The sequence below is a fragment of the Pipistrellus kuhlii genome, unplaced genomic scaffold, assembly GCF_014108245.1.
Source record: "Pipistrellus kuhlii isolate mPipKuh1 unplaced genomic scaffold, mPipKuh1.p scaffold_m20_p_34, whole genome shotgun sequence".
Classification (NCBI taxonomy): domain Eukaryota; kingdom Metazoa; phylum Chordata; class Mammalia; order Chiroptera; family Vespertilionidae; genus Pipistrellus; species Pipistrellus kuhlii.
Genome location: NW_023425534.1, coordinates 375,043 through 401,902, shown reverse-complemented (window position 1 = coordinate 401,902; position 26,860 = coordinate 375,043). Strand labels below are relative to the sequence as shown.

Genomic DNA, 26,860 nt, shown 5'->3' with positions numbered 1-26,860 from the left:
ATGGACAGCAAAGCCAGGTGAGAAGCGGCGACCGATGGACTCACAGGGCAGGAAGCCAGTGGCCAGAAGGCCCAGCGAGGGTCATCGGGAGCGTCCCCAAGGCTGGGACCCCAGAGACTGGAAGGAGCGCTGGGCGGAGAGGGGCGGCCCTCGGGGCTGGGCTTGCCCAGGGGAGAGGCCACTCGGGGGTCCCGGCCGCCCACCCTGCCTCATCCCTCCCCCTTGTCCCCACCCCGCAGCGGGGCCGGGTCTGAGACCAGGGCTGGGCTCTGGGTCGGCCGGAGCGCGGGGAAGAGCGGCCATGCCCCGCTCAGCGGCTGACATTCCGAGTGTCCAGGTCCTGCCCAGCCTGTGAGCGCCGCCTGAGGGCTGGCAGCAGGACGGCCCCCCCGGAGAAGCGGGGCCACGGGGAGCGGGGCTGGGGTCTCAGGGGATGGGGGTCATGGGGAGCGGGGCTGGGGTCTCAGTGGGATGGGGGCCACGGGGAGCAGAGCTGGGGTCTCAGAGGGATGGGGGTCACGGGGAGCGGGGCTGGGGTCTCAGTGGGATGGGGGCCACGGGGAGCGGGGCTGGGGTCTCAGAGGGATGGGGCCCACGGGGAGCGGGGCTGGGGTCTCAGTGGGATGGGGGCCACGGGGAGCAGGGCTGGGGTCTCGGTGGGATGGGGGCCACGGGGAGCGGGGCTGGGGTATCGGTGGGATGGGGGCCAGGGGAGCGGGGCTGGGATATCAGAGGGATGGGGGTCACGGGGAGCGGGGCTGGGGTCTCAGTGGGATGGGGCCCACGGGGAGCAGAGCTGGGGTCTCAGTGGGATGGGGGTCACGGGGAGCTGGGCTGGGGTCTCAGAGGGATGGGGCCACGGGGAGCAGAGCTGGGGTCTCAGTGGGATGGGGGCCACGGGGAGCGGGGCTGGGGTCTCAGAGGGGATGGGGGTCACGGGGAGCGGGGCTGGGGTCTCAGAGGGGATGGGGGTCACGGGGAGCGGGGCTGGGGTCTCAGTGGGATGGGGCCCACGGGGAGCGGGGCTGGGGTCTCAGTGGGATGGGGGTCACGGGGAGCGGGGCTGGGGTCTCAGAGGGATGGGGGTCACGGGGAGCGGGGCTGGGGTCTCAGTGGGATGGGGCCCAGGGGGAGCAGAGCTGGGGTCTCAGTGGGATGGGGGCCACGGGGAGCGGGGCTGGGGTCTCAGAGGGATGGGGCCACGGGGAGCAGAGCTGGGGTCTCAGTGGGATGGGGCCCACGGGGAGCGGGGCTGGGGTCTCAGTGGGATGGGGCCCACGGGGAGCTGGGCTGGGGTCTCAGTGGGATGGGGGTCACGGGGAGCGGGGCTGGGGTCTCAGAGGGATGGGGGTCACGGGGAGCTGGGCTGGGGTCTCAGTGGGATGGGGCCCAGGGGGAGCGGGGCTGGGGTCTCAGGGGATGGGGGTCACGGGGAGCGGGGCTGGGGTCTCAGTGGGATGGGGGTCACGGGGAGCGGGGCTGGGGTCTCAGTGGGATGGGGGCCAGGGGAGCGGGGCTGGGGTATCAGTGGGATGGGGGTCACGGGGAGCGGGGCTGGGGTCTCAGAGGGATGGGGCCCACGGGGAGCGGGGCTGGGGTCTCAGTGGGATGGGGGCCACGGGGAGCGGGGCTGGGGTCTCAGTGGGATGGGGGCCACGGGGAGCGGGGCTGGGGTATCGGTGGGATGGGGGCCAGGGGAGCGGGGCTGGGGTATCGGTGGGATGGGGGCCAGGGGAGCGGGGCTGGGGTCTCAGAGGGATGGGGCCACGGGGAGCGGGGCTGGGGTATCGGTGGGATGGGGGCCCACTGGGAGCGGGGCTGGGGTCTCAGAGGGATGGGGCCACGGGGAGCGGGGCTGGGGTATCGGTGGGATGGGGGCCAGGGGAGCGGGGCTGGGGTCTCAGAGGGATGGGGCCACGGGGAGCGGGGCTGGGGTATCGGTGGGATGGGGGCCCACTGGGAGCGGGGCTGGGGTCTCAGAGGGATGGGGCCACGGGGAGCGGGGCTGGGGTATCGGTGGGATGGGGGTCACGGGGAGCGGGGCTGGGATATCAGAGGGATGGGGGTCACGGGGAGCGGGGCTGGGGTCTCAGTGGGATGGGGCCCAGGGGGAGCAGAGCTGGGGTCTCAGTGGGATGGGGGTCACGGGGAGCTGGGCTGGGGTCTCAGAGGGATGGGGCCACGGGGAGCAGAGCTGGGGTCTCAGTGGGATGGGGGCCACGGGGAGCGGGGCTGGGGTCTCAGAGGGGATGGGGGTCACGGGGAGCGGGGCTGGGGTCTCAGAGGGGAGGGGGGCCACGGGGAGCGGGGCTGGGGTCTCAGTGGGATGGGGCCCACGGGGAGCGGGGCTGGGGTCTCAGTGGGATGGGGGTCACGGGGAGCGGGGCTGGGGTCTCAGAGGGATGGGGGTCACGGGGAGCGGGGCTGGGGTCTCAGTGGGATGGGGCCCAGGGGGAGCAGAGCTGGGGTCTCAGTGGGATGGGGGCCACGGGGAGCTGGGCTGGGGTCTCAGAGGGATGGGGCCACGGGGAGCAGAGCTGGGGTCTCAGTGGGATGGGGCCCACGGGGAGCGGGGCTGGGGTCTCAGTGGGATGGGGCCCACGGGGAGCGGGGCTGGGGTCTCAGTGGGATGGGGGTCACGGGGAGCGGGGCTGGGGTCTCAGGGGGATGGGGGTCACGGGGAGCTGGGCTGGGGTCTCAGTGGGATGGGGCCCAGGGGGAGCAGAGCTGGGGTCTCAGGGGATGGGGGTCACGGGGAGCGGGGCTGGGGTCTCAGTGGGATGGGGGTCACGGGGAGCGGGGCTGGGGTCTCAGTGGGATGGGGGCCAGGGGAGCGGGGCTGGGGTATCAGTGGGATGGGGGTCACGGGGAGCAGAGCTGGGGTATCAGTGGGATGGGGGCCACGGGGAGCGGGGCTGGAGTCTCAGAGGGATGGGGGTCACGGGGAGCGGGGCTGGGGTCTCAGTGGGATGGGGGTCACGGGGAGCGGGGCTGGGATATCAGAGGGATGGGGGTCACGGGGAGCGGGGCTGGGGTCTCAGAGGGATGGGGGTCACGGGGAGCGGGGCTGGGATATCAGTGGGATGGGGGTCACGGGGAGCGGGGCTGGGGTCTCAGTGGGATGGGGGTCACGGGGAGCGGGGCTGGGGTCTCAGTGGGATGGGGGCCCGGGACCGGCTCTGAGGCACCTCCGTCCTCCCCTTCGCCGTGCGGTGCAGTGGGGGCCGCCTCCGGCCAGGTGCCCGCGCCTCCTCTGGGAGCCGGAGACCTGGAGGGACAGTCCCGGCCCGGCTGAGGGAGACGAGTGAGTGGGCGCCCCTGCCGGCCGGCGGCCGCCCCACACAGCCCCCCTCTTGCAGGAGCGCCCTGTACCACCCCTCCCTGCTGGAGGGCCCGTCGGAGGGCCTGCAGCCCATGCGGGAGGAGCTGGAGGCCAAGAGGAGGAGCCTGCTGGTGCAGGAGGCCCAGCAGCTCTCCAAGGAGAAGGAGGCCTGGGGCAAGTCGGAACGGAACCGGCTGCTACGGGTCAGGTGGGCCTGGCCTGTCCAAGTCCCTGCCGCCGCCCTTACGTCCACGTCCCCCCAGACCCCTCCCCTCAGCTCCCCGCCTCCCGAGGCCCCGCCCTGGCTGTGAGGAGAGAGAGCAGGTGTGTCCCAGCCAGGGACCCCCACCCCCCTGGAGGATGTGTGACCTCCTTGGCCCCTGTGCATGCACACGTGTGTGTGTGTGTGTGTGTGTGTGTGTGTGAGAGAGAGAGAGAGAGAGAGTGCATGTGTGTGAGAGTGTATGTGTGTGTGCACACGCGCCTATGTGTGAGTGCGTATGTATGTGGGTGTGTGTGAGTGTGTGAGTGTGTGGGTATGTGTGTGGGTGTGTGTGTGTGAGTGCATATGTGTGAGTGAGTGTGGGTGTGAGTGTGTGAATGCATATGTGTGAGTGAGTGTGAGTGTGGGTGTGTGTGAACCCCTCTTCACTCAGCGCTCTGTCTCCATCAGGGGCCCCCACTCTCTAAAAACCAACCCCAGGCCACACCTCTCTGCCGCCCGTGTGGTCTAAGTCCCAGGTCCTCACCCACCTGGTCCTGGTGTCGGGCTCCCCCCGCCGGACCCAGGCTCCCTGGGCTCCCGGACCTGCGTCCCGTCCGGCGGGGCGGGCGCAGGCGAGCCGTGCGTGTGTCCCGCAGGCGGTCCACGCACCTGCAGAAGGAGCACGGGCTGCGGCACCAGAAGCTGGTGGAGGACGCCCGGAAGAACCACCGGGTGGCGGTCATGTTCCTGAAGGCATCGCTGGGCAGGTGCCTCCTCTGGCGGGCAGGCAGGGGGGCGGGTGGGCAGGGGACGGGCAGGCGGGCGGGGGGAATCTGGGTGTGGGGCCGGCCTCCCTTTGTCGCCGAGTCTCGTCATCCTCATCCAACGGGAACGAGTGCGCGTTGCTGCGGGCTGCTGGCCCAAGTGTCCAGGGCAGGCCCTGTCCCCGCCCCCCGGTCCCATGGGCTCCCCTCCGTCCCCGCGGCTGCCGGTCACCGGCCGCCCCGTCCCCAGGGTGCAGGAGCAGGAGCGGCAGCGGGAGCGGGCGGCCATGGAGCACGTGCAGAGGCGCATGGACGCCGTGCTGGCCCTGAAGCACAGCATCACCGCCAACCGGGTAGGGCCTCCTGCTCCCGCCTTCCAGCCTCACCCCCTCTTGCCCCGGCCCCCCAGAGTGCCCCCCTCCTGCCCGGCCCCCCGAATGCCCCCACGTCCGCTCAGGACTCCGTACTCCTGGGGACACACCTGGCATCCGGCCAGCCTCCTGATCAGACCCAGGTCGGCCAGAGGACAGCATCATGGCCGCCCCCACGGCCTGGCCTGTGGGGGGCTGTGACGGGTTCCAATGTCGGGGCTCCCTGGAGGAGGGGACCCGGGCTCAGGAGGTGCCGTTAGGCCAGGGGAAGTGGGGGGAGGGGGACGGCCTCGGTGATGGTCAGAGGCAGGAGCGAGCATCCAGGGAGGCGGGCGGGCGGGCGGGCAGGCACACACCGTATGGACCAGGTCTGTAGGAGGGGCTCCGTGTGCATGTGCACGGGTGTGTGCAGGTGTGCGTGCCCTGCGAACGCTGTGCCCTCCGTGTACTCTGCTCCCAAGGAGACGCTGCGGAAGTTCCAGGCGTGGGGCCAGGCCAAGGCCAGGCAGGCTGCGCAGAGGGCCCAGGCGGAGAAGCAGGTGATCCAGGCCCGCGGCGGCGATGCCTTCAAGCAGCTGTACCACCATCGCCGGCGCCAGGAGCTGGAGGCCCAGAAACGGTGAGGCCGGAGGGGCCGGCCTGGTGGGGGGGGGTGAGAGGGGCCTCTGCTTCTGCCCCAGCCCGCCTTGGTCCTGCCAAGCCCTTCCTCCACCCCCTGCCCAGGTCCCTCCCCCACTACCCTGTGCCCTGTGCCGGGCACTGCCCTCAGCTTACTGCCTGGTTCCCAGGTGCTGCTCCCAGCACCAGCCTGCCCTCCCTGCCCCCCCACCCCCACCCCCCGTCTCTTCAGTGCTCAGCTTCCAGGGCATCCCTCTCCGGCCGCCCAGACCAGAGCTCGGCGTGCTGTCATTCACCCCGAGACAGCCCCTGCGCCCTGTCGGGTCCCCCCACAGCTCCCAGGCACCGGCCCCAGAGGTGGCCCCAGGAGCCGCCCACCCAGCACCCTGCCGGAGTGCTCGCTCGGGCCCAGGTTTCTGCCCGCCCCTCCAGCCTGTCCCCCTCTTCCCCCTCCCCACAGCTGCTAGCATCTGCCCAGGTGCCTGAGCATCACCCCTTCCTGGTGGGCCCGGAGCAGCTCTGCCCCACCCCCACCCCCCCCCCCCCCCCCCCCGCCAGTCCCTTCGTCGGGGCAGGAGGGGGGAGGGGGCAGGAGCAGCTGGAGAGAGAGAGAGCGCGAGGAGCTCAGGCCTGCGGCTGCCTCCTGTGTGGGCACTCCGTGGGGCACCCCGGTTGCTGCAGGAAGCTCGCGAGGGCTGAGGCCCTGTGTGCTGTGGGGCCGGACCGGGCGGAGGTTCGAGGCCTGGGCTCCCCGGAGCGGGGCCAGGCCTGGACGCCGGCGGGGCCTGTGCTCAGGAGGGCGGGAGGCCAGCCACAGGCCTGCTCTGAGCCGCCGCCGTCCCCAGCGCCTTCGAAGAGAAGCAGAGGCTCCGGAAGCACGAGATCGTGAGCCGGCTCCTGAAGGAGGAGGCCGAGGAGAGCAGGAGGCGGCCGCCATCCCCGCCCGCCGAGGCCCCCGCCCCGCCCTCCCTGCGGGCTAAGACCTGGGAGTACCTGGCCGACCTCAGCGAGGGGCGGACGCCCCAAGCCGTGGGCCCGGAGGTGAGCCCACGGGCACAGGGCCCTGGGGACATGGGTGGCCTCCCTGCGTGAACCAGGCCGAGGATTCCCGCCCCTTTGGCCCCCGTGGTCCCCTCGGGGCGGCTCTGGGTCACAGCAGGTGGGCGGCGGCCACGTGTGTTCACCTGGGGGCCGGCCTGTCTGGGCGACGCACAGGGGTGAGGGGCGGGACCTAGGACCGGCACTCAGCAGCCACGGGAGCTTCGGCTCAGGCCGCTCCCCTCCCCAGTTTACAGGTCAAGACAGAAGGTCTGTCACGGGCCAGGGCCGGCCGGTGCCTGTTCCCCCACAGGCAGGTTACAGCGGGGCCAGAGACGGCGCTTTCTTCTCCGCCCCCCCCCCCCACCCTGACCGGGGCTGTCTCTGCCCCTCCAGTGGGGCCGGGAGGCAGGAGCCCGCCCAAGCCTGGCGGGCACTTTCGATTTTGTGCTGTGACCGCTGTGACCCCAGCACCTGAAGGTCAGGTCACTGGCTTCAACCACCGGCTGCCAGCAGCACTCTCAGGCATTTCCGGTCTTTTCCTGTTTCCCAGGCCTGACTGGGTCCCCGGCACCTGCCCTCCTCCCCTCCCGAGCCACCCGGCCCTCTCTGGGCCCTGACCTCTGTCCGACATCCTGTCCGGCTTGGAGCCCCAGCTCCGTCCTGTTACCACCCGGCGCTTCCGGGAAAACCAGAGATGCGGGCAGCTCATGGTCGGGCCGGTCGGGCACAGCTACCAGGGAGAGCCTGCTCCGTGGGTGTGGGGGGGCAGGGGTGGGGGGACATAGAGCAGTGTGGACGCACACGCCCCTATACGTGGGAACACTGGCGGACGGGGCCCTGGCCGCCGGAATGGGAAGCGCCAGGCCCTGACCCCGTGTCCTCGCTGCCGCTGGTCCCATCCCTACACCGGCCCGTCTCCCCCGTCAGGAGGAGGACGACAGCTCCCCCCTCGAGCACACCCGACTGATAACGTCCACCTCCAGCGAGTCCATGCAGGGCGACCCCCGGACGCTGCGGAGCCCCAGCTGGGATCACCAGACGCTGGCGGAACCCGAGATCGCCGGGCTCTGGAACAAGGGCTACAAGTCCCAGCAGGTACCTGCTCTGCGGCGTGAGGTGCTCCCGGCCGGACACAGGCTGCGTCCTTCATCCCCTTCCTGCCCCCGTGCCCCTGCTTCCCCCAGCCCCCCGGCCGGCCCCCTGGGGCGAAGGTCACGCCAGGACCCGGACCTCCCCGGCCTCTGGGGGCTGCAGGGACGCGGTCAGGGCTCGCTGTGGGACGATCCCCACTTTGTCCCGCTTCGTCTTCGGGAGAGGATTTCCGGAAAAGGCATGAGCTGAGACTGCCCCTTGAGCACCGTTTTCAAGGAATGTGCTCTTGCCGAGCCCTAGCCTCCTGACCCTGAGGAGCAGGCGCCACTGGACAGGCCGCCCAGTGCGCTCCCAGGACCGTGGCCACCGCCGTGGCTCTGTCCCCGCTCCGGTGGCCACGGCCAGGCCACACGCAGACGCGTGCCGTGGCTGGGAAGGCAAAGCCTCTCCAGTCCCGGGGACGCTGGGCTGATGGACCCAGACAGGAGCCAGGCCCAGGGAGGTGGTGGCCGGCCGGGGCAGCGAGGGCAGCAGGACAGCCAGCTCCTCAGCTGGGACACACAGAACTTTCCAGAAGGCCACCCTGGGGCTGGCCTGGCTCCCGAGGCGGGAGGCCCGGAGGGGAGTTTGGTGAAAGAACCGCCGCTTTGCCGCTCTCCCCAGACCTGCCGGGACCCTGGCCGGTCTCGTCCTCTCTCCCTCTGAAGTGGGGCGCCCACCTGGCTCACGCCGGGCTCCCCAATGACCCTCGGCCCAGGCTCTGTCCCTGTGACCCTAAGGGGCCCAAGGAGGACGTGGACTGGAAGCCGGTGCGGGGGACCAAGATGGAGAAGGACATCCTGGCCCGCACCATGGAGCAGCTGCGGGAAGGCATCATTCACAAGCAGGTGGTCTCCGGCCGCGAGTTCAAGGGCTGCCCCTTCAACAGCAAGCCCAAGCTCATCCACTTCAAGGTGACCTGTCGGGGGCGGGGTACCCGCTGCGGGGAGGGTGCAGGGGTGACCGGCCAAGGGGGGTGCCCGGGGCCGGGTGCAGGGGTGACCTGGGGAGAGGAAGGCACCAGGAGCTGGAGCAGGGGTAACCGGCTCAGCCCGCCTTCAAAGGGCGTGGCTTCTGAGTGTCCTGTTGAGAAGGGAAAGGACAGGCCTGGTCCATCTCTGCGGGGGAGGGGCTGCGGGCGCCAGGACGTACCCAGCCTGGGCCCACACTGTCCAGCCCCCCCCCCCCCGAATCCCCCAGGGCCCCAGAAGCTGGCTCATGCGAGTCCGGCACCTCACCCTGCTCCGGGGCCACAGAGGGGCAGCCGTGACGGGGGGGCCTTCCCATGCCGGCCAGCTCGGCCTCCCGGCGAGGGTAACCGCAGTGCCCCTAGGACTTCGACATTGGCAAAGTGTACAAGAAGAAGATGACACTCATCAACGCCACCTACACCATCAACTACTGCAAGCTGGAGGGCGTGGACGAGCACCTGCGGGACTTCGTCAGCATCCTGTGAGGGCGGAGGGCCTGCCACTCAGGCCCCGGCTCCCGCCTCCCTCCCCGTCCCCCCTGTCTCCCCCTCTCCACCTCTACCATCTCCCCCACTCCCAGCCCCCGCCCTTCATGGTCTCAGACCCGCCCAGGGCTCCGGGCTCCGATCTGGGACAGCTGCTCCCCCGGGGCCGCCCGGCCCCACGCTCAGCCCCCCTCTGTGCCTTGCACAGCGGCTGCCACGCTCTCCCTGAGGCCCCCACTCACGCTCCTCGTTCCTCAAAGCTCAGCTCCGAGTCCTCCTCCAAACGGCCTCGTTCCTTCCCGGGCCGGACCCTGTGGGCTCTGACCCCACGCCGCGGCTCCTGTCTACCACGTCCTGCTGCCCCAGCCTCTGCTCAGCCTCCCGGGGCCTGTCCTCCCAGGGGGAGAGAGGGATGGACCCGCTGCCCAGGGCCCCTCGGTCAGACCCCACCCAGGACAGACTGCATCCCACCTCTAGGGAGACCTTTCTCACCGAGACCCAGGCCAGGGCGCCGACACGTCCCCTGGGCAGCTGCAGCCCTGTTTCTGGAAATTTCCCTGCCATGGGGCTCCCTGTCTGGCATCGCCCTAACCTGGGGCCAGCGGAGGCTGTGGTCCCCTGGGGCTTTTCTCCCCCCTTCTCCACCCACCTACCTACCCACTCATGCTGGGGCACCCTGTGGGCCAGTCCTGGGAGGTGTGGGCGCAGCTGGGGGGAGAGGCAGGCAGGAGGGCACGGTCCCCGCAGGGGCCGCCCTCAGGGAGCTAAGCTCTGCATGCCTTCCCCATGCATGCTGCGTGCCGTCCCGTGGGTGCTGCGTGTGGTCCCGTGGGTGCTGCATGTGGTCATGTGGGTGCTGCGTGCCATCCCGTGCGGGGAGATGATTCGGGACCTGCCTGTGTCTGCCCGCAGCTTCGACCCCCCCGGCCCCATGTCGGCCGGCATGTCCTGTGAAGTGCTGGTCACCTTCAAGCCCATGGTGAGTTCGGTTCTGGGCGAGGGTGAGGCGGGTGCTGCCGGTCCTCGGCTCCTCAGCTCCGGGCTCGGCCCCGTCGGCTCCCGCAGGCCCGCTGCCCCATTGGTTCCCAAAAGCCGATCTCGTTCCTCCGGGCAAGCCCTGCCTTCTGGGTCGGGGTCTGCTAGGGGCCCCGCGGCCGTACCACCCTCAGGGCCCGGCTGTGCGCGGCCGTCACGGAGGCTCACGCTGCCGCTCCGTCCTCAGGTGGAGAAGGACCTGGAGGGACACATCTGGTTTCTGGCGCAGACAGGCCGGTTCTCTGTCCCGCTGAAGTGCTCCATCAAGAAGTGCTCGGTGCGTCCGGCTGGGCGGGGGGCCCTGGGGGGGGGCACAGAGGGGACATGTGGGTCTCCGTCGCACCCCCCTCCCCTAAGACACACTCCCCAGGGTTGGGGAGCCCTCTGGCTGTCCGCTCTGCAGCCCTGCCCCCCTTCTTAGTCGCCAGCCCTGGGGGGCCCCCACTTATTCACCAACCCTGGGGCTCCCCATTTAGTAGTCACTGAGCCCCTGCTGTGTCCCCCATGTGTGCCTGGTCTTTCTCTCACCTTGGACCCGTTTCACCCGTTTTGCCACTCCCGCCTCCCCCGCCAGCCTGCTCCCCCAGGGCTGCTCCCCCCACAGGGCTGCTCCCCTCAGAGCTGCTCCCCCAGGGCTGCTCCCCCAGGCTTTGGACAACAGGTGGGTTCGGCGCGGGCTGCTGCCTGGCCCGGCCACCCTCCCCTGGTCTCTCGGCAGCTGTCCCTGGACAAGGAGCTCATCAACTTCGGCAGCTACGTGGTGGGCGAGACAGCGTCCCGGGTGATCACGCTGTCCAATGTCGGGGCCCTGGGCACCGGGTTCCGGGTGCAGCTGGCGTCCGAGCCCTGCGAGCTGGAGATGGGCCCATCGGTTTTGCAAGTGGTGAGTGCCCCTGCCCATTGCACGGGGGGAGGGGGTCAGGCGTCCTGCTCTGAGCAGGAGATGCCCCTGGAAGCAGTGAAGGATGAGTGTCGCAGGGCCAGTGCCGCTCCAGCAGGTGGCAGCACTGCGGTGGCCCCAGCCTCAGAGCCTGGCCTCATGTGCCTCCGAGTCCAGTGGGGCCTCCCCGCCCACAGGGCTGTGCAGATGGGCCCTCATGGGTGCCACAGACAGCTCCCCGCACCCAGCTCCCGGGCGCGTGGTGGGTGCTGATGGGGGAGGGAAACAACCTTTTAAGACACTCGTCAGAGTTTGTGACACTTTCCTCTGAGAAGCACCATGCGGGCCCCCGCAGACAGGCCACGGCCCGGCTCCAGCCGAGGGCACGGACAGGTCCCGGCCCGGCTCCGGCCGAGGCCATGGACAGGCCACGGCCCGGCTCCGGCCAAGGGCACGGACAGGCCACGGCCCGGCTCCGGCCGAGGGCACGGACAGGCCACGGCCCGGCTCCGGCCGAGGGCACGGACAGGCCACGGCCCGGCTCAGGCCGAGGGCATGGACAGGCCACGGCCTGGCTCCGGCCGAGGGCATGGGCCTGGGTTGCAGTTGGACCCGGCCCCGGTTGGGCGGGTGTGGGAGGCAGCCGATCGGTGTTTCACCTTGATGCTTCTCTCCCCTGTCCCTTCGCTCTTTGTAAGAAACCAGCGGGAGAAACACCCTCGTGTGAGGAGTGACAGAGACGAAAGGCAGTGGCAGCGTGAGCCCATGCAGCTCTGTCCACCAGGGTCCACGTCTCCGTGGAGTCTCCTGGCGGCGGGGATGGGGTCCAGGCAGCGGTGGGGCGGCTGGGGGCAGAGGTGGGAGGCCTGGGGCGTGATCCCCGCCCAGCAGGGCCTGGGATGGTGGGTGAGGAGGGCACAGGCCAGGCTAGCTGGATGGGCACCTGCCAGCCCTCGGGGTGCTCAGGGTGCCAGCTCTGCACTCTCTGAGGGGCATCTGCCTACCTGGCAGCAGCTCCCCAAGCGGTGCCTCTCTGTGGCTCTGTGGCCCCAGAGCCGCAACGGCAGGCATGGGGGGGCTCCGAGACGGTGGGGAGCCACTGCCCCGTCTGGGCCCCGGGCGGCACTGTCTCCCCACTGCACGCACAGCAGAGCGGGCGGGGCAGTGAGCTCAGGGTGGGAAGCAGGGGTGGGGCTGGGCCAGGAGAGGAGCCTCACATCCTGAGCGGGAGGCAGGGAGGGGGGCAGGGAGGGGGGGGGCAGGGGGCGAGAGGAGCACACAGTGGCTCCAGGGCGGGCACCAGCGCCTGTGGGCTCCGAGGAGGAGCCAGGACCAGCCTTGGGGGCTGGAGCTGGCACTAGCCGCACCATCAGATGGCAGGAGCCAGCAGCACCCGCCCAGGCCGGCGGGGCTCCCGTGTGAGGTGAGGCAGTGCACACGCCAGCTCAGGCCGGGCTGAGCTCCTGTGTGGGGCGAGGCGGTGCACACGCCAGCACAGTGTGCGCTCTCCGTAGAGCAGCATGTTCACCTACGATGAGCGGAGCATGTTGGAGAAGGTCTTCCCCGCCGACTCTGACCAGCGGGTGGTCGGCCCGGAGCCCTACCTGACGGAGCAGGACCAGATGCGCAGCCCAGGTGAGGGCACGGCCATGTGTGTGGTGTGGGCGTGTGCGGGGGGTGGACGTGAGCCGGCACGGGGGTGGTGAAGAGGGGGCAGGACCACGGAGCAGCCAGGTGAGCGGGCAGCATGGCGGCCGCCTCGGAGGAGCCGCCGGAGGCCCTGCGGTGCGGCCAGTGGGACGGAAAGGGCTCACTCTGGCACAGGAAGCGTCGGCGAAGGGCGGCGGACGTGGCTTAGCCACCGCCTCCCCTCGGGAAGGTCCGAACGGGACATGAGGTGCCGGCCTGGGGCGCAGCCGGACAGAGGCGGGGGGAGGCAGAGGGGAGGCCTGGGGCCCTGGCAGGGTCGCTGGAGGCACAGCCCTGGGCCCGGGCTCGGAGCAGAGAGCACATGGACGGGGCAACTGGCCCGGCCCAGCCCTGCGCTGAGGGGGACGGCCCAGCAGGCAGAGCGGCTCCTGCCTCCCTTCCCAATTCTTCCCACTCAGCCATCCCTCCCCGCCACAGGTCACCCGGTCACCCAGCAACGGCAGGCATGGGGGGATCCTCCGAGACGGTGGGGAGCCACTGCCCCGTCTGGGCCCTGGGCGGCACCCCGGCCCCAGCCCCTGCCCCTGCCCCTGCCCTGGCCGCAGCCCGCAGCCCGCAGCCCGCCCTCCCCTCACTAGGTCCCTCTCGCCGGCCATGCTCCTCAACACACACCTGCTGTTTGCTCATCTCAACACAAAACCTCCCAAGTCCTTGTCCCCCCTTCTGCCTGGAGTGAACCCCAAAGACTGGCTAAGTGCTCTCTCCTCTCAGACTGCTGCGCCCCCTCCCCCTCACCGGGGCTTTGGGCAGAGCACCCCGCCCCCTTCCTGTCCCAGGTGCCACCCTTCCTCTCCCAGGTGCCCCCTTCCTGTCCCAGGTGCCCCCATGCTCAGAGCAGCAGGGGATGCAGAGCAGGGAGGGTCTCCCCCCAGCACCAGCTCCCAGGCCCCTGGGTCAGTGGGAAGGGTCGGGGGCCGTGTCTTGGGGTGGGCACAGCTTCCCTCTGCGTGGCCAGTCCTCACCTCGAAGCGCCTCCTCTTCTAGAGTCAGAGGATGTGGTCACCATCCTGCACATGTTCTCCAACGAGGACCAGATGGAAATCATGCTGGGGGAGGTGAGCGAGGCCTCCCGGGCCGCGTGCCGTCGCGGCAGCGGCCTCCCCGGGTCCAGCCGACACGGCCGTGGGGGCAGCCTCTGGGCAGTGCTGTCTGCCAGCTCCGTCCCAAGTGGGTCCGGCAGAGCAAGGGCAGCGAGGCCGGGTGGTGGGTGCAGAGCCTGCTGAGCTGTGGCGGCGTGTGTGCATGAGTGTGTGGATGCGTGTGTTTGTGTACATGCACGTGTGTGCGTGTGTGCATGTGTGTGAGTACGTGCAAGGCCTGCAGTCATCGAGGAGAGCAGTGCTGGGCTGGGGGAGCATGTGGGGGTGGGGGCAGGACCAGGCCGAGCAGGCTTTGTGGCGCTGCCCCCACTGCCCTCCGGGACACGCAGGAGGCCTGGGGGCGCCGTGAAGCAGGAACCTGAGCCGCACCATCTCGTCAGGTCACAGAGGGCTACATCGGCCCCTTCAGCTCCATCAAAGTGCCCGTCATCTTCTCCCCGGTCACACCCGGCACTGTGCAGAGCCACTTCCAGGTCACCTTCAAGAACCAGCAGTGCCCGACAGTGAGTGTCCTCACCTGCACGCCTCCTGGCGCCCTTCCCCCGCCACATGGCACGCCTCCACGCTCGCACCCAGAGCCTCTGAGATAAACAGGCCACGGGAGAGCCACGGCTGCAGGAAGCACAGGGCATGGGGAGCTACAGGGCACCGCCCTGCTCTCCGCCTGGGACCCGCCCCGCCCCGCCCCGCGCTCACGGGGCCGGAATTTGAGCTGCACCGAGTAGGACGACAGGGCCTGGATGTAGCCCGAGCTGCAGCCCCAGGCCACAGCCTGGCCCCCAGGAGCTGGAGCGTCCCGCAGAGCCTGTGCCTGGGCAGGAGGGGGCAGAGGCTGGTCAGACAGGGTCCCCTGTCACCCCGACGCCTCCAGGCCCGGCACCAGCGCCTGCCTGCAGGGCCCTCCTGGGAAGCCTCAGGCTTCTCCCGACCCACACACATGCCCACGAGCATGTGCACACATGTGTCCACATGGGTGTGTGTCCACATGGGTGTGTGTCCACATGCATGTCTGTCCAGATACATATGGACACATCTGTGAGCACACCGTCACATGCATGTGTCCACATGTATGTGTGTCCATACACGTGCATAAACGTGTGCACACACGTGTGTTCATACACACAGCCTTTGCTCTAAATTGCTAGAAATGTCTTTTTTTAATTTCCAAGTAGTTGAAATTTTTTTTGTTACTTTTTATCATTTGCGTCTGGAATTCTGCTCAGATGATACACGTGCACTAGCTCTCTTTTTTAATTTGTTGAAGTTTTGTTTGTGGTGAGAGGTGAGGGTGACTGCAGATGATGAGCAGATCTGCTGGCCGTGACTCCCATCCCCCTCCCCTCCCTGCCCTTCCCCTGTTGGCCCTCCTCTCTGCAGGCGGCTCCCGGCTCCCAGCTCCCAGCTCCGTTAGGCCCCTGCTTACTGCCACGTGCTGTGCCTCTCCCAGGCCCTCCCACACCCTCTCACCGTGCTGTCAGAGAGGAAGGGAGGGAGGGAGGGAGAGAGAATCATCAATGACAAGAGAAAATCATGGACTCGCTGCCTCCTGCACGCCCCACGGTGGGGATCGAATCCGAGACTCAGGCCTGTGCCCCGACCGGGAATCGAACCCTGACCTCCTGGTTCAGAGGTCGACACTCAGCCCCTGAGCCCCGCCGGGCGGGCTGATTGGGAATTCTCACAGTAGAGAGACTTCTCTGAGTCACACGCTGAGAAGTCCCTGTCCCCGCGTGGCCAGTGCTGACCTCCGTCCCCTCCCCCCCAGCTGCACTTCCACGTCACCGGGGTGGCGGTCGACGTGCCGGTCTGGGTGCCCGAGTCCATCGTGGACCTGAAGATCTGCATGTTCGATCGGCTGTACCAGGACACCATCCAGGTCCACACGCGGTGAGCGCGCCGTGGGCTCAGCCGGCTGGGTCGGGAGAAGCCTGAGGCGCTTCTGGGAGCTCTTCCAGGGCCCAGGGGTCCCCGGCCTGAGTCCCAGGTCCCACCCACCGGGACAGCCCTTCTCCTGCAGCTGCGAGGCCTGTGGGGGAGCCGAGGAAGGGAGCCCGGAGACCAGGGACCAGCCGTGACGGGGAGCAGGCCACAGGGTGGGGTGGGCACGCTGGGTCCTCTGGCTGGACCTGAGCTGGGAGCTGGGAGCAGGGACAGAACTTCACGGGGCTGCAGCCCCAGGCCACAGCCTGGCCCCCAGGAGCTGGAGCGTCCCGCAGAGCCTGTGCCTGGGCAGGAGGGGGCAGAGGCTGGTCAGACAGGGTCCCCTGTCACCCCGACGCCTCCAGGCCCGGCACCAGCGCCTGCCTGCAGGGCCCTCCCGGGAAGCCTCAGGGTCCTGAGAACCTGCGAGGGCTGTGCCCCGGTCGTGGTGTTCTCGTTCACGAGACCTCTCGCCTGACTTCGGGTGGGCAGACCCTGGCAGTGAGGTCAAGGCGCAGCTTGGCGTGGGGGAGCCCGACCACCAGGCCGGGTGGTGAGAGCCGGCAGGCCCCGCAGGCGGTGAACCCCAGGTCAGGCTCCTCCCCGCCCCCCGGCCGCAGGTCAAAGGCAGCCCTGCGCCTGAAGTTCGAGGTGTGCAAGGAACTCCGGGGCCACATGGAGCTCCTGCCCGAGACAGGCTACATCCAGGCCCTGTCGTCCTACTCGGTGCAGCTCAAGTTCCTGCCCCGGTGAGCGCGGGGCGGGGCGGGGCGGGGCCCTGTAGCTCCCCATGCCCTGTGCTGCCTGCAGCCGTGGCTCTCCCGTGGCCTGTTTATCTCAGAGAGGGCAGGGCAGAGAGCGCTGCTGTCCACTTACTGCTGCCCTCACCGGCTGCTTCCTGTCCCTGCCCTGACCGGGCTCAAACCTGCAACCTCCGTGTATGGGACAATGCTCTAACCCAGGGGCCAGCAAACCTCGGCTCACGAGCCACATGCCGCTCTTTGGCCCCTTGAGTGTGGCTCTTCCACAAAACGTGCGTGTACACACATTCAGTGAGATTGGAACTCCATGGCCCGTGCACTGACGTCGGTTTTCGGCCTGGGCGAGTCTGTTTTGAAGAAATGGTTCTAACGCCAAGCCTCACTCAAGGGGCCAAAGAGCCGCATCTGGCTCTCAAGCCGAGGTTTGCTGACCACTGCCCTAACCAGCGGAGCTCCCCAGCCAGAGCTAATTGCAGGATTGAAAAACACCACTCAGGTTTTTTTAAATAGAAATATTTACATAAAAAATAAATCAGCCTGCCCACTGAAGGGTCCCGAGTTTTATTCTCAGTCAGGACACAGGCCCGGTTGTCAGAGCGTGCAGGCAGCAGCTAATTGTTGTTTCTCTCTCCCTCTCCCTCCCCCTTCCTCTCTGGAATCAATTATACACGTGTGTGTGTGTGCAAGTGTGTGTGTGTGTCCATGTGTGCTCGTGCATGTGTGTGTGTGTGTGTGTGTGCGCGCGCGTGCATGCGTGTGCATGTGTGCACCACTCAGGTCAGTGTCACTGTCGTTCCCCGAAATACAAGGGAGAAGAGCTGATGCCAGTGGCTTGGTCTCTTGCAGACACTCTCTCCCCGAGGACGCCGGCAAGTATTTCGACAGGGAGAGCCGGATCCTGGAGGCCCCGCTGACAATCCGCGTGGCTGACCAGGTCTGGGGGGCCTCCTTGGAAAGCCGGTGTTTGGGGGAGCCAGGGTGCTCTGGGAGCTGGGCCCCCTGCGGGTTCCCCGTCACCAGGCCAATGACGGCTTCGGGACAATCCTGCAGGGGAGGTGCAGGAAGCGGGTGTGTGTGGTCAGCGGGGCGAGGGGCTCCCCAGGCTGCGGCAGTCCCAGCACCCAGACCCCATGTACCACACCTCACACACCTGCTCACACTCACACCCGCGCTGACCTCACACTCAGACCACAGAGCACGGCATGCACATCCTCAGGACACACACACATTTGTGCCACGTGTGCTCAGTCCACGTCTCCCATTGGCACCTCGGTTACAGCTGCATCCACGCCCTGGCAGGTTAGATGGCAGAGAGGGGTTCCTAAAGGGGTTCAGCGTGAGGGATGCGCTGGCCCTTTGCCCGTTAGGTCAAGCCCGTGGAGTTCACTGTCCATGCCACCGTCACCACCTCGGACCTGGAGCTATGCCCCCTGGAGGTGGACTTTGGCTACTGCACCATCTACGAGGCCATCCGGACCCAGATCAGCGTCTGCAACCTGTCCCTCCTACCCCAGGAGTTTGGGTTCGTCGGGGTCCCCAAGGTGCGTCATGTGGGCAGGGAGGCATGGGGGCAGGGCTGAGTCAGGAAGCTTGGGGCCCGGGTCAGGTGACTGCTGATGGAAGTCCAAGCCGCCTCCCCCTCCCACTCCTCTGCCCTGCTCTCTCTCCGTCTTCTCTCCATCCCTCCTGCCCTGTCGCTGCCTCAGCCCGCCTTCCTCCACCCCTTCCTCTCTCCTTCTCTGGCCACTGCACCCACAGGCTCCAGACCTGCTGCCCCCTTCCTGCCCAGCTCTGGCCTGCCTGGTCCGCAGGGCAGCCAAGACGAGGCCCCTCCTGGCTGCCCGTCCCCTCCTGGAGCTGCTCCTCTGTAGACCTCACTGTCCACTGATAGCACACACATGTGCTCACAGGCACACAGGCGTGCTCACACACTAATATATACACCGACGTACACGTCACACACTGCCGCGCCAGCCCCCACACGTGCCCCGCACTCTCATGACGTGTGTGTGTGTGTGTGTGTGTGTGTGTGTGTGTGTGTTCTCTTGGTGCCATGATGCTGGGCAGTTTGTGGACATCCAGCCCAACGACGGCTTCGGGACGATCCTGCCCCTGGAGACCTTGGAGCTCGACCTGATCTTCCAGCCCACGAAGGCCAAGGAGTACAACTTCGAGCTCGTCTGCAAGTCGGAGATCAACCGGTGAGTCAGGGCGGGGCAGGGGCGGTGAGGGGCCGACGGGCTCCTCAGACCTGGCACAGACCCCTGAGGGTAGGTGTGTGTGCGCGTGTGTGGACATGTGTATGAGTGTTTGGTGTGCCTGTGTGCATGTGAGAGTAGACACATGTGTGAGTTTGTGTGAGTATGTGTACATGTGTGTGGTGGGCATGTGTGAGTGTGTGCATGTGTGTGGGCCCGTGTGGCGTGCTAGTGTGATCACATGTTGGTGAATGTGTGTGTGTGCTGTGTGTGAGTGCACATGAGGGCATGATGGAGGGCCTGAGTGCGTTGCCAGAGGCGGGGACCCAAATCCTGCCGGTAGACGTGCTGCATGTGAGCTCATGGCTAAAGAAAGGCATTCACGGGGTGAGAGGCGCGGGGGTGAGGGGGCACCTGTTCCCGCGGGAGGCATGAGGCCACACGTCCGTCCCTTCCTGAGAGGAGGACATGTCACACGTGGCTCTGACGCCTCACCCCGTTCCCAGCTGCCCATGCCCGAATGAGTGCCTCAGGGGGAGTGGAGGCCATGGGGGTGGCGGGCAGCACCACCCTGGCACGGGCATTGGGTGGAAGCCGGGCCGGCTGTGGCTCTGCGCTGAGGAGGTGCGGACGGAGCTCCGGGCTAAAACCCCGAGGGCAGGCCCACCACCAGGCTCCTGTGCTCACACCACGGAGCGGTCTCTCTGTCTTACTTAACGATAATAAACATGGAACCAGATAAGCTGGCAGCGGCTCCTTAGTGACCGGTGGCTGAAGTTTTAACTGTCCGTTAACATGTGCACAGAGCCCTGGCCACGTGCTCCGCTGTGAGAGCTTCTTCCAGAAATGCCACGGGGGGGCTCAGTCCCCGGTCGGGCACAGACGGGAACCCGCCCACGAGGCCCGAGCTGAGGGGAGCACAGGCGGAGGCCGGGGGGGGGGGCAGAGCTGCCCCACAGCCTCCACGGGCACGGAGTGGACGTCGGGGCCGTGCCAGCCGGTGGCCCTGCGTCCCTCCTTGGTGCCCCGCTCGAGCCGCCGGCTCAGAGCCACCCGGGCCGGTGCGGAGGGCCGACCCCGAGCCGGCACTCGCTGACCCCGAGCGCCCGGCCGCCCGCAGGTGCTTCAAGATGACGTGCCGGGCCGTGGCCGTGCACCCGCCCCTGCAGCTGTCCCACTATCAGGTGAAGTTCGCGGCCACGGCCCTGTACGACATGTCGGTGGCCTCGCTGTACGTCATCAACTCGCACCTGAGCATGAACTCGCTGACGCACTCGGTGCCACGCATCGGCTCGGAGGACACCTGCCCCGTGGGGCCCACGTCCTTCCAGTTCCTGCTGCCCCCCGACTCGCCCATCACCATCTCGCCCTCGGTGGGCACTGTGCTGCCGGGAAAGGTGGGTGTGGGCCGGGGGGCACCACGGCCCGGCTCTGCCCCCGACACGGCCGGTGGGGTCAGCTCGGCCCGCAGCCCGGGCAGCTCAGGGGCCGCCGTGGCCGCGAGCTCAGCCAGGAAGACGCCAGCCCCGCCTGGGGGTCCGGTCCCCGTGACTGACGTGTGGCTTCGTTCCGCCACGCTGTCTCCCAGGCTCGGGCCAGGCTCGGGCCGGGCAGCCAGGGGGGGTCAGAGGCCTGGTCTCCAGGAGCACAAGTGCCTGCCTGTCCACTGGGCTGCTCCAGGGTCCCCCCCACCCCCCAGGTCCTCACAGCCTCTCTGAGTTACTTCCTGACCTCAGAAAGGTGGGGGCTGCTGAGAGGACTGTGTGAAGGGCACATGGAGGTGGGGGTGCAGGGCCCCCTGGGTTCCAGAAAGGAGGGTTATGTAAACTCATGGCATTAACGGTACAATACGCTTAGGGACGTCAAGCCTGGGGTATTACAGGACACCGCTCCGCCTCCCTCCTCTCCTCCCCCCTCTCCCCTGCTCTTTCCCTTCTCCTCCTCCTTTTCTTTCCCCTCCCTGTCTCCCCTTCTCTCCCCGTCTCCCCCTCTCTCCTGTCTCCCCCTCTCTCTCCTGTCTCCCCCTCTCTCTCCGTCTCCCCCTCTCTCTCCTGTCTCCCCCTCTCTCTCCTGTCTCTCCCTCTCTCTCCGTCTCCCTCTCTCTCCTGTCTCCCCCTCTCTCTCCGTCTCCCTCTCTCTCCTGTCTCCCCCTCTCTCTCCTGTCTCTCCCTTTCTCTCTCATCCCCCCAACGTGGTCGAGCACCTTAGCATCACAGCCCAGGGAGCTGCTGAGCTTCGGGAAGCCGCTGTGCTGGTCATGGGCGGTCGAGGGGCAGGAACTCGCCCCACACCTCTGGGCTGAGAACAGTTTCCTTCCTTGTCCACATCGGGGCGGGTGGGTCCGACCCACATGGCAGAGTGGGCTTGGGATCGCCCAGCAGCCCCCCTGCCTCCCAGGAGGAGTGGTCAGGGAGGGCTTCCCGGAGGGGGCATGCCACCCTGAGCCCCCAGGGAGATAGGCGCTCACCAGGGAGCTCGCAGGACCTGGGGGGAGTCAGGGAGCTGGGGCAGCGGGTGCTGGGGCGGGCAGCGGGGGGCCAGGGCGGGAGGTGGGCACCAGGGTGGGCAGGGTGCCATCAGGGCAGCTCTGCCCTCGACCCTCTCCCCCAGAGATGCCTGGTACAGGTGGCCTTCCGGCCTGTGCTGTCCACCGAGGTGATCCGCCAGCAAGCCTTCCAGACCCAGAGCAAAGACAGGGATGTCAAAGTGGGGCGTGGCCACCCTGAGGTGGGGACAAGGCTCCGGAATGTTCCCCGCCCTCAAGACCCCGGGCGGGAGGGCTGACTTGTCCCAGGGAGGCCCCCCCTCCTCCCAAGAAAGCAGCCACCGAGGGGGGACCCCAGAGGTGGCTCCGGAGCAGGTGGGGCCTCCCGGTCTGAGCAAAGGGAGGACTGGACATAGCGGAGGAGCCAGGTCCATAGGAGGGGGCGCCGCTGAGAGTGGCTGTGCGAGAATGGCCCCAGGGCCCAACGCAGGGCCAGGCCGCCTCGACCTGCAGGGCGAGGAGGACCCTGCCGAGGGCTCTGGCTGGACCTGGATGGCGCTCCCGGTGCTGTTTGTGTCCTGAGCGCCACTCAGACCCCGCCCGGCGGCTCTGTGCCCTCTGGTGCCTCGGGCCCAGTGCTGGCCGGGGATGGTCAGGACGGGGCTCTGCCCGCTGCTTGCTCCAGCCCCTCCCGTCTTCCTGAGGGAGCCACTTAGAGTGAGGGCGCCCGCACACCCATCCCCCACCCCACCCCACCGGGTTCCAGCACTGGCAGCCTGGAGGCTGGGGCTGCCCTCAGCCGCCTCTCGCCTCCCAGTTGCACAGGGAGACGACCAACCCCCGGAGGGACCGGCGGCAGCTGTCCATGTCCCTGCTGCGCATGCACAGCCGGGAGCACCTGAGCCAGGAGCATCCGGCCCAGGACTCGGCCCACCCTGCCCACCCGCCGAAGCAGCAGGAGCTCAAGTTCAGGTGGGCGTGCTGCCCATCAGACTCCCCACGGACTCCCATGCTGGACATCTAGGCCCTGCCTCGGCCCCAGCACCCCTCCTGGCGTGTCCCCGCCCGCCCGGATAGAGGGAGCCCCAGAGAGCTTGGTGGGCCGGGTCACCCGCCAGCCTGGGCCCCGGAACCCACTCCCTAGCCGGGCGCCTGGGCGGGACAAGGGGTCTGGGAGGTGGGCAGTCAGCTGGCCGGTCGGCACTGGCACAGCCCATGTGCCCCTGTGACCCGAGCCTGACGAGCAGGTGCCCCGTGCGGGGAGGGGGCAGGGGCGTGGGGCACGGGTGCAGGCATGTTGGCTGCCTCGTTCCAGCCCCGAGGAGTACCAGGCAGCCCGGGCCACGCTGGCCAGGACGTTCCAGGGCCGGTTTGACAGGATCGTGGTCCCCTGCGTCGTGGCCAGTGGCGACATCCAGGACCAGAAGGGCACGGAGCCCCTGAGCTTCAGGTGCAGCTCGGCCTGGGCGGGTAGCCAGTTAGAGGTCCCTCTTCCTCCTCTGCTCCCAGCCCACACCCAGGGCGCAAGGCCAGGGCGAGGGGGTGGGGCCAGAGCAAAGGCCAGGATAAGGGGGTGGGGCCAGGGCGAGGGCAAGGGCGAGGGACTGGGGCCAGGGTGAGGGCCAGGGCAAGGGGCTGGGGCCAGGGTGAGGAGGACAGAGAGGAGGACAGAGAGGAGAACAGAGAGTAGGACAGGGTGAGAGGGTGGGGCCAGGGCGAGGGCCAGGGGTTGGGGTGGGAGTGGGGCCAGGGCCGGGCACAGGGCCATCAGTACCCGCCCGCCCACCCGCAGCCCCCACAACACCCTGTTCCTGGAGCTGTGGTGCCCGGCGGTGGCTCCGTCCATCATCGTGGCATCAGACAAAGGCAACACCATCTCTAACTTCGGCGACGTGGCTGTAGGTGAGTCCTCGTGGGGCCCAGCCCCCCACCCCCACCCCCACCGGAACCCAGCCCCGTACCCACCTGCCCCCACGACCCCGTTTCAGGTCACCGGGTATCCAAGAAGGTGTCCATCCAGAACATCTCCTCCGAGGACATGTCCGTATCCTTGTCCAGCTCAGGGCGGGCCTGCGGAGGGGGGCTCCGGGGGGGACTGCGCCCGCCTCTGGCCACCCTTGACTCCGGCCCTCAGCTGGACTTCTCTGTTCTAAATCCCAACGGCCCCTTCCACCTGCTGAACCCCATGGACATGCTACCTGCCGGGGAGACCCAGGACCTGGTGCTGTCCTTCGCTCCCCTCGAGAGCACCCTGGTGAGTCCTGACCGCCATCGCCGCCCTCCACACCCCATGCCCCTGCCCGCCCAGCCCCCTGTGCCGGTGGGCCGCTGCTTTACCGGGCGGGCAGAGCAGTCTCGGCTCCAGCACAGGCCGGCTGCCGCTCTGAGACGGAGCTCCGCCAGGGTCCTGGCCGGTGTCCGCCCTGTGCTGAGGGGCCCGTGTCCGCCCTGTGCTGAGGGGCCCGTGTCCGCGCTGAGGGATGTGGTGTCCGCGCTGAGGGGCCCGTGTCCGCGCTGAGGGGCCCGTGTCCGCGCTGAGGGGCCCGTGTCCGCGCTGAGGGACCCGTGTCTGCTCTGAGGGGCCCGTGTCGCCCTGAGGGATGTTGTGTCCGTGCTGAGGGGCCCGTGTCCGCGCTGAGGGATGTGGTGTCCGCGCTAAGGGGCCCGTGTCCACGCTGAGGGGCCCGTGTCCGCGCTGAGGGACCCGTGTCTGCTCTGAGGGGCCCGTGTCGCCCTGAGGGATGTTGTGTCCGTGCTGAGGGGCCCGTGTCCGCGCTGAGGGGCCCATGTCCGCGCTGAGGGGCCCGTGTCCGCGCTGAGGGGCCCGTGTCCGCCCTGAGGGGCCCGTGTCGCGCTGAGGGGCCCGTGTCCGCCCTGAGGGGCCCGTGTCCGCCCTGAGGGGCCTGTGTCCCCGCTGAGGGGCCCGTGTCCGCGCTGAGGGATGTGGTGTCCGTGCTGAGGGATGTGGTGTCCGCGCTGAGGGGCCCGTGTCTGCCCTGAGGGGCCTGTGTCCCCGCTGAGGGGCCCGTGTCCGCGCTGAGGGATGTGGTGTCCGCGCTGAGGGATGTGGTGTCCGCGCTGAGGGATGTGGTGTCCGCGCTGAGGGGCCCGTGTCCGCCCTGAGGGGCCCGTGTCCTCGCTGAGGGATGTGGTGTCCGCGCTGAGGGGCCTGTGTCCGCGCTGAGGGATGTGGTGTCCGCCCTGAGGGGCCCGTGTCCGCGCTGAGGGGCCCGTGTCCGCGCTGAGGGATGTGGTGTCCGCGCTGAGGGATGTGGTGTCCGCGCTGAGGGGCCCGTGTCCGCGCTAAGGGGCCCGTGTCCACACTGAGGGATGTGGTGTCCGCGCTGAGGGATGTGGTGTCCGCGCTGAGGGGCCCGTGTCCGCGCTGAGGGGCCCGTGTCCACACTGAGGGGCCCATGTCCGCAGGCCCAGGAGACGCTGGACATCATCACCAAGAGGGGCACCCTCACGCTGACCCTCGTGGGCACCGGCGTGGCCTCCATGATCACCTGCTCCATCGCGGGGGACGTGCTGAATATGGGCTACGTAATCGCCAGGGAGTCCGTCTCCTCCATCTTCAAGGTGCCGGCCCTGCCCTGCCCAGGCTGTGGGGGGGGCACCGCAGGGTCAGGGAGCCCCCCACCGGCAGGCAGCCCTCCCTCCACAGCCTCCAACCAGGACACCCAAAGGTCCTGCTGGGGGCCTGCCTGGGGGCACTGCCCAGGGGGGCACGGTCTGGGGGTGCTCACAGGCCCGGTCCCTGCAGCTGCAGAACAACTCCTCGCTGCCCATCCAGTTCTCCGTGCGCCTGGCCAGCCTGTCCAGCTCCCGCCAGGAGGAGCTGCAGCGGCTGCCACGGTTCCTCACCTCCAGGGCCCATAGGACCCAGATCGTGGGTGAGCAGCTGGGGGGCGGGGCCTGGGGGCGGGGCCCTATGGGGCTGTGGGCGGAGTCTGCAGGGCCTGGGGCGAGGCCTGATGGGGAGGGGCTGGGGCCTGGGGCGGGACCTTATGGGGAGGGGAGGGGCCCGGAGAGGAGGGGAGGGGACTATGGACGGGGCTTGTGACAGCCACGCCCCTGCAGGCACGCAGAACCACAACGGGCAGAGCGTGTTCAGCGTGGTCCCGGTGGCGGGCATCCTGGACCCGGGCGCCACGCAGGACTTCACCGTGACCTTCAGCCCCGACCATGAGAGCCTGTACTTCTCGGACCGCCTGCAGGTCCTGCTCTTCGACAAGGTGCTGCCGCCCGCGCTGCCGCCTGTGGAGGCGGGGCCTGAGCCAGGGCCCCCAGCCTGGGAGGTGGGGTGGGGACTAGCGGCCTGCCCCCCCGGCCCCACCGGCGAGCGGCGCTGTGCTCTGTCGCCCAGAAAGTGTCCCAGGACATGCTGCTGCGGGGCGCAGCCCGCGAGCACATGATGTTCGTGGAGGGCGGGGACCCCCTGGACGTGCCCGTGGAGTCGCTGACGACCATCCCCTCCTCCAGTCCAGAGCGCAGGGAGGGTGAGCCTCTGAGGTCCCCCCGCCCACCCCACGGGGGGCCGCTGTAGTGGGAAGGGCCTCCCTCCGCCCCCACCGGCCCCAACCAGCGCCCCCACCAACGCCAGAACCCGAGGAGCTGAAGCCCATCCTGGTGACCCTGGATTACCTTCAGCTGGACACGGACACGCCGCCGCCCCCTGCCACACGCGAGCTGCAAGTGGGCTGCATCAGGACCACTCAGCTGTCCGCCAAGAAGGTGACCACCCTGCGCCAGTCCTCTTGCTGGGCAGCCCAGCCCTGACCCAGCCCTGCTGGTCAGGCTGGGAGGGCGGGCGGAGCTGGGTGCCCTCGCCCTTGCCCGCGCCCTCACCCACCCGCCGGCCCAGCAGCTCTGTTCCGCTCCCGCAGACAGTGGAGTTCAGCCTGGACAGCCTGGCCGCCCTGCAGCACAAGGGCTTCACCATCGAGCCCTCCAAGGGCTCGGTGGAGCGCGGCCAGACCCGGACCCTCAACATCTCCTGGGTGCCGCCCGCCGACTTCGATGTAGGTGCTCTGGCCGCGGGAGCCGGGGTTGCAGGGGGCAGCGGACGGGGGAGCTGGTGGACAGGCCTCAGCTGGCTGTTTGTCCCCCTCCCCCTCGTTCCAGCCGGACCACCCGCTCATGACGTCCGCCCTGCTGCAGCTCCGGGGGGACGTGAAGGAGACCTACAAGGTCTTCTTCTTGGCCCAGGTGCTGGCCGGGCCCTGAGGCCGCAGGGCCTCTGCAGGGCCCTGGACCCTCCTGCCCACCCTCGCAGCCCCCATCTGTGGTCCAGACCAGACCTCTCATGGGCCTGGGACTGGCATTTCTGCTGGGCAGCCCTGTGTGACCCCATGTCCGGGGCCCCAGCCCCACAGCACAGCTGCTCCCTGTAGCCCACTTGGTCCCGCCCATGGCCAGCTCCTGCTCCTGCCTGAGCCCTCAGCTCCCAGCCCCCAGCCCGGCCCACACCTGCCCAGTGGGAGGCAGGTCTGTCAATAAACCCTCCGTGTGACCCATGTGCAGGTGTGTGTGCAGGGGACCGCGACGCACACGAGCACAGTGTGAGGGGGCAGTCCTGAGCTCTGGAGGGTGGTGCCTGGAGCACTTGGGGGACAAGTGGCCGGGCAGGGCTGGGGTGGGATGGGGGGTAGCTTAGCCCCCTCTGCTGCTCACCACATCCTGATCTCAGATAACCCCAAGCAGGGCGAGAGCTAATGTGTGAGCCCCCTGCCAGGCCGGGAGCCAACTTATGACTTGGTTCCCTTTTCTGAACTGGGTTCAGACAGCCTCCGGGACCACTGCCCTCAGAATGGAAGCCGCCCCCAGCCCCGGCCCAGGATGTGCCTGCAGCTCCCAACGG

The 26,860-nt window shown here is 68.7% G+C and overlaps 1 protein-coding gene across 1 annotated transcript; it reads left to right on the top strand.

Annotated features, from left to right (window-relative positions):
• CFAP74 (cilia and flagella associated protein 74) lies at positions 1-26,374 on the top strand. The gene is made up of 34 exons (XM_036460821.2): positions 1-17; positions 3,360-3,530; positions 4,184-4,294; positions 4,542-4,644; positions 5,124-5,281; positions 6,126-6,321; positions 7,252-7,416; positions 8,193-8,366; positions 8,786-8,904; positions 9,821-9,887; positions 10,131-10,220; positions 10,662-10,826; positions 12,338-12,458; positions 13,518-13,588; positions 14,014-14,136; positions 15,399-15,520; positions 16,174-16,302; positions 17,161-17,248; positions 17,682-17,855; positions 18,382-18,515; positions 19,633-19,909; positions 21,123-21,218; positions 21,815-21,969; positions 22,313-22,447; positions 22,790-22,899; positions 22,986-23,041; positions 23,132-23,251; positions 24,424-24,579; positions 24,764-24,893; positions 25,081-25,235; positions 25,367-25,499; positions 25,604-25,734; positions 25,887-26,021; positions 26,125-26,374. Exons 1-34 carry the CDS (start codon positions 1-3, stop codon positions 26,224-26,226), a joined length of 4,389 nt encoding a protein of 1,462 aa, XP_036316714.1. The 3' UTR covers positions 26,227-26,374.
• Positions 26,375-26,860: the final 486 nt, after the last annotated feature.